The sequence below is a fragment of the Kryptolebias marmoratus genome, linkage group LG10 (assembly GCF_001649575.2).
Source record: "Kryptolebias marmoratus isolate JLee-2015 linkage group LG10, ASM164957v2, whole genome shotgun sequence".
NCBI lineage: Eukaryota > Metazoa > Chordata > Actinopteri > Cyprinodontiformes > Rivulidae > Kryptolebias > Kryptolebias marmoratus.
Window position 1 is genome coordinate 15705305 of NC_051439.1, and position 12589 is coordinate 15717893.

General features: G+C 39.9%; 1 protein-coding gene across 2 annotated transcripts in view; it reads right to left on the reverse strand.

Moving 5' to 3' along the window:
• LOC108236275 (AT-rich interactive domain-containing protein 1B) overlaps window positions 1–12589 on the reverse strand; it is a 156158-nt gene that overhangs the window by 127896 nt on the left and 15673 nt on the right. For both annotated transcript variants that reach the window (XM_017416831.3, XM_017416840.3), the window contains exon 2: window positions 5487–5690. In XM_017416831.3, coding sequence (XP_017272320.1) covers window positions 5487–5690 — 204 coding nt within the window. The remainder of the gene's footprint in view (window positions 1–5486; window positions 5691–12589) is intronic.

Consider the following 12589-nt stretch of genomic DNA (forward strand, 5'->3'; position numbering starts at 1 on the left):
CCTTATGAAACCTGTTAATATCAGACGTATTTATGACAAGAAAAATACACATCACATAAAACCAGTTATTGGCAGCTGAACTACTTCTTACATCAGTTTCAGGGTTCTGTATGATGCATGTTGGCCGACTGTCAGAGTGTAAAAGACTGGAAAAGACCAACTAAGATTAGTGGCATGAAAGCTGTGTCAATATGGGGATCTATGAATGACAGCTTTTGGTTCTAACAGCAGCAGAGTCAAGGCTGGGAAATGGGATGAAACGTATACCCATCAGCTTGTTTGATTGTCTCAGTCTTTATTTCTTTTGTCATTTTATTAAAGGAGAAACAGAAATGCAGTATATTATTGAGAGATAACACCGAGAATGATTGCAGTCCCTTAATCCAGGAACAATTATAACAGTAGTTATGCCCTCAATTCAGATTGGCCCAGATCTCAATCACTATAATTAAGCACCTGTGGAGAAAATACAGAATATCTGCTGAAGAACTGATGTTATTGCTGTCTGCATGTGTTAAGGTTACAGCGACTCACCTTTCAGGACTTGTGCTTTCAATAAAACGCTAATTAATCGTTTCATATGGGCTCGAACATTCACAGCTTTTCATTTACTTTCTAATTTCTAGATGTTTACAACCGAAAATTCAGAAATTGACTATGAAACCATTAGGCTAAAAATAATTTTTCTCTCATGCATTAATTGATTATCTACAATATCACTTGTGACAGGTCTTTTTCACTGCAGAGACTCACTTGTAGGAAACACTATGGTGTTAAATATAAAAGACACTTTGTGTTACTATACTATAGAGTGAGATATATAATTGCTGTTACACCAATTAATTTACACCAAAGCTGCTCCACCAAGTGTCTCTGACTATTAATACAAAGAAACAACAAGCACACCCGGCAGTTTCTCCACATTAGTTTACAGATTCAGCTTCAGATGGTTTGGATCTGAAGCTGAAACCGCAGCAGGCAACGACGTTTTGACACATGAAGCGAATAAAAATAGAGGCGCCATCTTTGAATGCTTATTGCTTTGGAATGTACACAGCTGTCACACAGCTGAAGGGAGTACAGACACACCGATCAGCCATAACATTATAACCACTTGCAGGTAAACTGAGTAACGCTGCTCATTTTGTTACAAAATATTCTACAAGTTACAAAAAAATGCATCTTGGTTTTTCAATGTATTAGACTTTGAAACTTACCAAACATTCAAATATTTTTGCAGACCACTAACACCCCCTAAAAAAACCACTCCTCTACAGTAAAATGACCCCCACAGCAAGCCCTCCAAGGGCACCATAAAGAGCCTTTTTATGATTTAAAGAACACAAAAAACAGGTTAAAGGATTTCCCCGTCTCTGGTGTCCCCACATACCAATCAGACAGAAGTCCAATGGCCTTATCAGACTCAGAGCATCCCAGATGTTCTTTATGTCCTGTGACAGACCTGAGAGGTTTTGATAGCAAAATGGTCATAATGTTATGGAATATTAATGTACACCTGAAATAAGACCACTGCCGTTTTTTTCTGCTTCTTTCCAATAATATTACCAAACAAAGAGAGCGCCTGAAAATATTCTTCAGAAAAGAAAGGGGCGTTAAAAACAAACAAATCAGAATTGTGGTGTGTGTGTGTGTTTGTGTGTGTGTGTTTGTGTGTGTACTGAACAGGTCAGCTGCATTTCCACTTGACTTTAAATGCTTGGCTTCTATTAAGTTGGCCCAGCGTGTAAGGAACAAACATCCAACACTGGTAATGGTTTCTGCCTGATTGGCTGACAAAATCACCCTTCTCCACACACACAAAGAAACACACACACAAACACACACCTTCTTTCGTCTATTTCTCCCTCTCAGCCATTTCCCAGGATATCTTTCTTCTCCTGCTTTTTTCCCTCTCCATCAGCCCTCCCTTCTTTTCAGATCAAACACTAATGTTTCCTTCAAATTCCTTTTCCTCTCAGCCTGACAACTTTGACATCTCAGAATATTACGGTCAAAATAAGCCACACTTATTTTGTTGTTTCTTTTTTCAACTTTATTACACTTCCCAAACAGATGACTTTCTTGTGTGGCCTGCAATCCCCAAGACACCTGCCTCCTTCTACTTTTCCTCTTTGTCATCTTTTTTTCTTCTTTCAGCTGACATATTTACTCTGGTTCCCATGATTTCACGCACACTCTTACAGTGTTTCACATGCCGTCACCTACCTTTGCTGAATTGAACCTGTCTCTCACAAACATGTGAGCCGACACAGCATGATGCTAACTACATTTAATCTAAGTCCTAGGCCTTAATAGGTAGGTGAGGTGGAAGGGTGGGGGAAGCTGTGAGTGTTTTTCTTTTCCTGGCCCATCAGTCAGACTGTCCCTGCCTCATACAGCTGCTTAAAAAAAATCTGTCTGGGAGTGAAAATCAAAATCAAACATTGAAGGTAGAGCTGTGACATATACTGTCCACAAAAGTAGAGTTTTTGGGTGTGACTGAAAAGTGTTATATCGCAATATTATAATAAAACTTTCTTGAGATGGTGTGATATAATTGAGACTATATTGTCTTTATTACTTATTCAAGGGTTTGTCTTAATGTCTGAGATGTACACACATTAGTTTTATTTTTTGTTTTGCATAAACATTAATAAGCTTTCAGTTGTGGACCAAATTAGAATTATTGTGTAGTTCTTATTTGTCCATATTCTATTTTTTTATGCAAGTGTGTCTAACATCTCTTTAAATGAACATAAAGTCTGAACATTGTGTTACAGGATTTGTGTTATAGGGTCTAATATAGTCATTCTCGTACTTTAATAAACTATAATAAAAAAAATTAGGTTGCATTTGTTTATTCAGATATTTAGGTTTGCACCTGTATAATGTAAATATTTTCATAGAACCAGTGAGATAGTCCTTTCTTTGGATGAGCCACATAACCTGTCAGTGGTGTTAATGGTGGCTATTTTTCAGCAGAAATTTGAGAAAAAGAGGAGCTCTGTTAGGTTTAAACTGGGGAATGTAAACACTACAGATCCCTCCTCAACACCATGAACACCAGAGAGAAATTTCAGTTAATATAATTGAACAGAATGGTAGCAGAAAGGTGCTTCAAATGAGTATTATTTAAAGGACAGAGGTGAGCCCCTGCACATTTTCAATAACTCCAGTGGCTGAAATATTACTGAGGAGAGCTCCCATAAAATGAGTCAGGCTTAATTTTATCAGGATTTCATCGTAGTAATGAAAGGCAGTCAGTAAAGACCTTTTGTTCTGCTGTTAAAACCCCACAAACTAAAATACAGTGCCTGGGAAATCACACACACAGACGAACACACATGCCTTTGTTGACGTCATGTTGCTTGGCAACATCTCAGCATGCTTGGCTGTGACAAGCTGAGGTCTCAGCCCTGAAGTGTGATGCATCATGGGGGATTGCGAGCGCTGTGCCTTACATCACCCACAGTCCCCCTTGCTGAGACAGCTGCAGTCGGGATTTGTCTTTGCAGCTGATCTTGGAAAAGTTTCACAACAACGAAGCTTAAGGAGGACGATGCCTCATTGTTGCTCTTTCAGATTCAGCTCCAGCCATGGCCATCTTAAACACATCCGGTGCTTTTTGCAATATGACATTAACAGTCACTTTAGGAACTGATGTGCTGTACATGTTGCAGCACACATTTGGAGCGTTCATTTATCAGACCTCTCCTCTCCTTCCTGATCAGACCCCTGACCGCTTTTCTGTAGGTGAGCCTCATTACGCTCATGTGAGTGTGGAATTAAACCTCCTCCTCCGAACTCATTACTGTGAGCTAGATTTCACCGGCTGCAGATAGGCAATGTGGTGGTGCTGCTTTTAAAGCCAGAGCCAGATAATTAGAAACTTTAGAAGCACAGTTCCCATGGCTATAGCCAGAGTGAACAACTAATTCTATTTGAACTAATTACATTCCATAACGCTAGGCAGTGATTGCTACCCCAACCACAGCCTCCCCTATGTAATACGCCAGAGGATTTCATCACAAAATAGTACCAGGGTTGTATTTTTCTGTGTGTGTTTGACTGACTGTACATCTTTGTGCATTGGTATTATTCTCCATGCACAGCATGTCTGCACATACACACCCCCGCGTGCTCCCAACTGTGTGTATTTCATAATGTGAAACCCCTTATTGAGCTCAGTAATGATCATTTTGGGAGTGTGTTGTCATCACAAAAATGCGTCAGAGGGGGTTTAGACCTGCAGCAATGAAGTCTGAGATGAAGTCTCTGAGTTGGGACTATAATATAATCACCTACCAGAACAACATCACACACACAAAAAAAAAAGAATTAACCATCACACATGAAAAGAAAATAGCACAGCTTTCAAATGCTTCTCTGGAGCCACAAAGATCAATGTGCAATGACAATCTTGGTTTTATTAACCCATAATGAAAACTATGTTTCTTGGTATTCCCATTTGTTAATGTTTTCTCTCTACTGTTTTCTTTGGAAAAAAAATCTAAGAAAGTCAAGACAGTTTGGTAAAAATTGTCTCGTCTTTCCACGAGTGCAGTTTTGTGCAATAACTCTATACAAAACAGAAAGTCTGTCAGTTCATATGGATTTCTCCAATTATTTACCTTTTTTGTTTTTTTTTGCTATGTGTGGCAGTGTAGTTGTCCCAGTGAGGAGAGTCCAAGTCCAGACCGGCAGACTATTCTGACTAAATATAGCAGGCAAAGACAGCGGGGGAACACTACCCGACCAACGACACTGATGGAGCTAAACTGTCATCCACATACACACAGGAAGTTCACTTTGTGCCAGAAATGTGGGACACAAATCAGCCACACAATACAAAATCATATTTTCTCTCCATAGCGCTATTCACACTATCGCACACACAAACAAAACCCTTCCAGTCCAAATGGGATTTACTTAAGACTCAATAAAGCAGACACAAACGCTATTGTTTCTAACAGACCTATTGTGCAGCACAAAGAGACAATGACGTGGGCTGATGGCGCTCATCTGTGTTTACTACAAAGAAAATATTCCACACATACGTTAATGAAGTATGCAAGGGCACGCACTCGTGCACACATACGTGCAGAAATTTAAAGTAATGCATTATAGAGCATACAAGAGTAGAGAATGAACCTCCTTTCCAGCATCTGTGGACTTTCACAGCATCAAACCCATTGAGCACCGGTGGGATTTTCACAGGAACTGAGTGATGAAAGGGAGTCAGACCACCACATGCCAGTGTGTGAGATGTGCTGCCTGGTATTTTAGGCTCAAATTGAACATGCCAAGCCTTCAGGGGAAAATTCACCTGAGAATGTTCAAGACGTGAAGCAAATGTCCAACTGCACCATCGCTTGTAATACCATCAACAATACATGGAACAGTATCGCAAGGGGAGTTCTAACTCCTTTAAAATTCAGAGTGAAACATCCAATTCAAAGATGAAGCCTTTTGGTTTGTTGACATACCTGCTGCTGAGGATACTGCATCCCTCCCATGCCCATTTGGCTCCTCCCCTGCATGCCCATTGGATACCGATGTGGAGGTGGTGATGCGTACGGTTGGCTAGAGGGGTAAGGTCCAACCCCTGGTTGTTGAGGGTTTGAGTAGGGATTGTTGGCCATGCCATACATCTGTGAGCGCTTCATAGCCATGAAGTCCATGGAGGAAACCTGCAAATTAAAAAAGAAGAAAAAAAAGGGGAATTTATGATCATTACCTGTATTACGTTTTGGGAATAATATTTTTTTTATTCATTCATCACAGAGTGCTGGACTGGGTAAGAGGCATTTAAATGAACTCCATCAACACCATCTGCCAAGTTGGAACTCCAAACTGAGGCCCACTTAGTGCACTCACTGCAAACAGCCCTCCACTAATTCATCATACAATCACACAAGTGGAGTTCTTATATTAATGTTTACAGATAATTGTATTTACAGCTAATATAATTAGGTAAACAAAGATGTTTATTGCAAATAGGAGCAAACTTCCCTTCTTTTTTTTTTTTTGAAAAAGTACCAAAATGATATTAACATTGCTCATAGTAAACTGGCAGATTTGGCAGTGACAATTTGAATAGTAACCACATTTAAGTTCATGCTCTTATAGCATACACAGAGTTAAGAAGGATCTAGACTGCATTACAATTGAGACAAGGTATTTCAAGCTTGCAAGGTTAAATCAAGGAATTCAGGGCAAACAAGCAGTCGGTACCTGCTTTAAAAGAAGCACATCATCTGAGCTGGTTTCATTTTTGTAAAAAAAAGAAGGAAATATGTCAAGGGCATTTTATTCCATCGCGCAGTAAGCATTTTCAGAGAGATTTAAGGGTTAGTTTGGGGTCTCAGTAAGCCATTGGAAAATTCCAGCACAGTGCATCAGGCTAATGCTAATCCGTCACCAGTAGTTTGTCTGTCTGCCGAGCAGATAAAGTGACGTTCTTTTGTCTTCTTTTTCTCCTTTCATGCTTTCTCCTTTTTGTCTCTGCCATGTAGGATCATGAGTGATTTATGACATTTTGCTCTTACTGTTTCTTACACACACTTTCACTTCTCCTCTCTCATCTCTAACTTAACTGCCCCCCTCTTCGTCCTTCACCACCACCCTCCTCCTCAGTTTCCTCTCTTCTCCCCAACTCAATATCACCTCGTCTACCATAGAGGAGAAATTGCAGCTGCCTCATATCGCTGGGCTAATATCAGGAAGGCACGTCAGGGGAAGGGAGCACTTTATTCAGCAGGTTACATGTGGACGGCTAAGGTGCTCCAGTTTTCAAAAGGGTTCTGCCATGCGAATAGGAAAGTTCAGACCCTTTTTTTTAACTTTTATAAATTGCAAAGTGGAAAGAGGTAAAAAAAATAGAGTAAGATAGATAGAGACTGAAGCACGAGTGCTCTTGAGTGTTCAAAATTATTTCACAGCATGAAGTTGTATGAGAGTGTGTGAAAAAGGTTATCCTGTCAAGGTTCAGGACTTTGAGAGCTCATTGTGACATTTAATTGGGTGTTAATACACAGTTATCACCATAATCATCAACTGTAGACACTTATCGCTTTCTATTTTGTCCTTTTTCTTATATTAAACATATTAGTGATGAATTATTCAGTTTTGCACAGGCTAAAGTGAATAAGAGCAGCAGCAGAACTGATCAAAAATAAACTATTTAACCACAAGAAGACTAAAAAAGACCATTATCTGACAGAAGTATTTCCAATGCAGATGAAAACAAGTTAGTGCTATTTTTTTCTTATTGTTTGTTATGAGTCAGAGCTCTGTTTTGATCAAAGATACTAATGAATGTATGGTTGTATTAATCCATCTATTTATTTTCTTCTCGTATGGAGCTGGTGCCCATCTCCAGCAGTCACTGCACAAAAGGTGGGGGACACCCTGGACAGGTCACAAGTCCATCACAGTAACAGAGACAAACGAGACAGACACTCTCACTCACACGTAGAGACAACTTAGAGTTGCAAATGAACCTAAAATGCATGTTTTTGGTCTGTGAGAGGAGACTAGAGTAAACCCACACATACATGGGGGCGACATGTAAACTCCACCCAGAAAGGCCCCTTTCTCCCTGGAAGGCGACAGCTCTAAACACTGCAACGTCACTGGTTCAAATAATAATTTCAGGAAAAAAATACAGTTTTCACATAATTTCTGCTTGCTTCTTATTCATTAGATACTAAATAGCATTACTGAATCAGTATTTAATTCAGAATGCAACTCAGAGTTAAACCAACTGAGAAGAAAAGGAGAGATTTGCTTTGAGCTTTTTTGGTGCTGGTCATAGTTTCTAATGCTGCAATAACGGCGTTTTCATGAGCAGCACATGATCTGCTCAGAGTGTAAACAAGCAAACCAGCTAAACAACATCTGCAATAAAACAGCAGCAATTTTCAATTTTTAAACATTATTCATGAGGGAGTCCCTAAAATGTCTTGTAATGATTGCGGTGGTTCTCAATTTCCTCACGAGTCGTGCAGTCATGTTTCTTGAATTTTAAACAGGTTCAAAATATTTGTGTAACAAATTTTCTCTCAAAGTAGTCAGTCGTCTCAAATATCTTGAAACGGTCTCAATTTCGAAGAGTAGATTAAACACACATGCACATTAGCACATCAGCAACAGATTATCCTACTTGCTCTTTCAGTTTTCACTACATTCCTCCAAATCAACCTCTTTTTAGAAGCAGTTATTAAAATATTCAGTGTAATAGTCTGAATCAAATTTTATCAGAAACTGGTTCATCTTCCACACATGGCATAATTCATACCTGTCCACAAAGTGGGAGAAAAATTAATAAAAGCCTAAAATCTGTTCTCATGACAAGTCACACAGGATTTTTGCTGCTTTTTCTTTAAGATACGCCCACCAGGCACACATTAAAAAGACAACAGTTCTTGACAAACTGAAACATACTTTTTTTTCCTCACCTTTAGAGAAATGACTGTAGTTAGAAAAAAAAATGAAAATGACAGAGAGTGAATCGTGTTTGTGCCAGGAGGGACAGCAGATAAAAAAAAACTAGTGGAACTTCACAGAAATTGTTTTTTTTTTTTTTTGCCTTTTTCTCCAAATGTATTTTTCCACTTTTGCTCATCTGGGTATGTCATTCAATGCATGAGAAGGAGGAGGCAGGAGAGACAACAGTAATTCAACTGCTAAATTTAAAATTCAATTTATGAACTCTTCTCCAACGCTCCAATCCTTGTGAGCTCTTTTTTTTTCCCTTTTTCTTTCTTCCAAAACAAAGCCATTAAAAGAGAACATGGGTGAAATTACTGCTGGGTGAAACCTGCTAAATTGCTTTTCTGAGCTCAATCGACAACAGTTTTATGTTGGAAAAAATGATTTTGCTCCCTCTCTCTTTAATGTGCTAAGTTGTTAATCAGAAAAAGACAAAATGCTAAACACAAAGGGGCTAGAAAATGTGGATTGTGAGATGCGCACTGCGATCAAAGAAACAAAACTCCGTTGGTAAATGGTTAATACTGAAACTTGATTTTAATTGAAGAAATTCCCTGAATAAAGAAATCTGCAATCATGAACGAAGCTAACCCGTGTGTATTGGCTTCAAATTTTGACACAAGCTTACTCAGGTTGTGGTAAAAAATACAGTGAGCTTCAGATTCCAGCCTTCAGGGTTTATATAAGTTGAACAACATGGTTGTCTCTACACAAACAACAATGCAATAAAAGATGTTCCTTCATATGTTCTTTATGGGCTACAAGCTGCTTTATTGAGAAACAGCTACTTCAAAAATTGGCTGAACCCCAAAAGAGCAATTCTGTTTTGATCCTTTATATCACCAGGTGGTTTAATACCGTCTGGGGCAGGAATTCTTTCCTGTTAGGTAGGTAATAGTTTCTGTAGAACCGTTGAACTAGGGCACGCGGCAAGTATTGTTGTTCTGCAAATCCAGACACCAAGATATTCTTCAAGGTGTGTAAATATTAAGCAGTCACGTGTTGCAACTTAATGTAATTTAACAATTTTATGTTAAAAATACATATCAGATAATGCCTTTTCGGCACCAATTGTCTTCTCTTTCTTGAATGGGCTGCAGCAGAGTGCCGGCTTTAATTTGAAATCGTTTTAGCCTGTGTGTATTTGTGTAGAGAAACAAATACAGATAATTATTGTCAACAGATCCTCTTTATCCTCTCCACTGCGTCTGTCTCTGGAGATTCAACGTGCTGCAGCCAGAGCCGCCTGGTCTGCTGGGAGAATCATCCTCGTCTTTTATGTTATTTATCTGTACCATACAGCAGAGTGCTCTTCAGCTCTTTTTTTGTACTGCAGGGTCCAGTGATACCTTGGCCTCTGTAACAAAGCTGCATGCTTCAGCCCTGAAACCCATTTGAGTCTAATAGATGGAGAAAAAAAATAGGGTGTAAAGATGGAAGAGGAGGAGGGAGGAAGTTAAAAAGAGAAGAAAAGAGACTGCTGCAGAGGGCGAATGCATATCGAGTTCCATATTAATGTGTGCAAATTCCCTCGCTCCTGCTGACTAAGATTAGAAAAATTAATTTCATGGATGCAGAGACAATACTGATGTCATCAAGCAGAGAGGAGAGGAGCAGCGCGCTGTTAACTCCTCCCTGCCCGGCCTCCATGAGGAATAGATCGCTCATTAGTGTCGGCTCATCACTTCATCTCACTGCCAGATTTCAAACAAGTCAATGAAACACAACAAAACAACAACACTTAGCTTTCACAGATCTATCCTGTGACCCTAAAAAACAGAACTCATTGTGCTGTTATTGTGCAGCCAAGAAGCTGAGCTGTGTGCATGTTAGCATTCCCATGTGTCTGCTTCATCACAAAGACGAGCAAACTCGGTGAATTATGTCTTGAAACGCAATCTGATCCTGCATCTCAGCATGCACGCCTTGTTAGTAAAAAGACTCATAACGAATGACAGTGTGAATAGTAGTACAGGTCCACGGGGAGACGAGGAGAGCCAAATTGCATTTCCTCAGCCCAATATGCCTGGATGGCACAGGCAGCAAGGCATGAAGACTGGCTGGGAATGGGAAGCATGAAATTATCTGAGAAGAGAGGTGCAGGGAGTGACAGCTATAGAGAAAGCAGGTGAATTGTTTACATACACACTGTATGTTTCCCAATGAGGCTGTGAGGTGAGGAAGAAAGGCAGACAAAGAGAAGCCAGATAAGAAGCTGTTGTTATGCGTGCTTTTGTGTTTGGCGCAGTGCATATAATTGGTCTCTCTCCTGCGCTGTCCTCGGAGCTGGTGATCAACGTGCCCTCTACGTTTGACACCAATATTTACACAGCACACAGACACCCGCTCAGAAACCCATCCAGCCCTCGAACCCCCTCCCATGTGCATCGGGAAAAGTTGCCGAGCGTTCGGTTCGTCACGGCCTGCACAAAGACGTCATTAAGAGAAGGGAGGAGGGGAATGATAGGGGAAAGGAAAGGAGAGGGAGGAAGGAGGAGGCGAGAGGCTGCTTCATCTGTCTCAACTGAGATTGGGGTCATGGGGTTGCCAGAGCCCTTTTCCTTCACCGAGACTGGGAGCTAAAGAGGCGGCTGGGAAAAAGAAAAGTGGGAGAAAATCTCAACGACAAAACGAGATGCGGCTGACATGCCTGCGACACGCCATTAGAGAATGAAAACAAATAAAATGCAATCGTCTGCAAACAGTGGAGGAAACATGTGTGAAAGAACGCATGCTGCAAATTTGGCAGTCAAATCTTCTGGCTGGATGCAGTTTTCCCAGATGGAATTCATTCAGATTTCCAAAGCCAGAAGAAGGCACTCATGGATGAAAACAAACACACAGTTAGAAACATAGAACTCATTTTCCAGGGGACATTCTTTTGGATTATTATTATCCAGTTAAAGATCATAATTACTTCACTCTTGTTCTTATAGTGTTTATAGACACACCAATTGCATCTTGTTTTTTTGTTTTGGTTCGAACAGCCAAGTGTCACTGAAAAAAATAAAAACCATCTCAACCAAGGTCCACAGTGGAACAAGAAAAATGTGCTCCTCTTTAACTTCATGAGCCTGCAGAACAAAATGGAGAGATGGTGTTACACAACCAAATGAAGGAAAGGAAAAAAAGGGCAGGTGGAAGAAAATAACAATAACTCCATATGCCCCAAAGACACAGATGATGTCGTTAAGAAAAAATGTGCTGCCCTTTAACTTCCCACATTTCCTCATGCCAAGCAGAAATGCTGGCATAAAATATGCAGGCTAAATTTCTTCTTTATTTAAAGAAAATTACCACCTTTGCTGGTGGAACGGTCTGCAAGACAAACTGCTTTCCTGGTACTCAAATAAATATGAACGAGGCACCATGTTTTGCCAAATGTGTTTATGAATTAACAATGGTTACTTATGTTATTGTGCTCAGAGGAAGGTGAAAATACATAAGTGAATACTAAGCGACTAGACCAACAGAAATGATGCTAAAGGGTCCTGAGGGGCCGATCTCCTCCATCCATTAGTCTACCTGTAAGACATAGCTTAACAAGCTCCTCGGGCTAGGAGGTGGAAGAAACAGGAAACTGTGTAAATTATGAATATGGAAGTATCTAAAGCAAAACCACTATAAGTCCCCCTCCCCTTTATTAAAGTTTTTTCCCCCAATTTTCCCACCTTGATTTTGTTTAGCAGTTCTGAAACATGCTAGTATGCTGCTAATTAATGAAGAGTTTCTATTAAAAAAGGGGAAGGTGTCAAATTAGCTCACTCCTGCCGTGCATTTGAGAGTTTTCCCACCAAAACACAAATTTGCATTCAGGCTGTTTGTTTTGGAGCATTGCCCAGTCCCTCCGGGTGTAACCATCCATATTTCTCCTGTAGGTGATCCATCACTTAAAAACAAAAACACAAACAGCTATCCTGACCTTCTTTCCTCAGGCAGATATTAGATACTCATTAATAGTCACCTGAAACAATTTGAACCTGATTGATTTCATTATTGGACTCAGCACGACACACAAGGACCCCACATCTGATAGCTCAGCTGGAAATTCATGAAGTTAATTAAAAAAAGAAGATCTTCATATAATTTTCCCCCT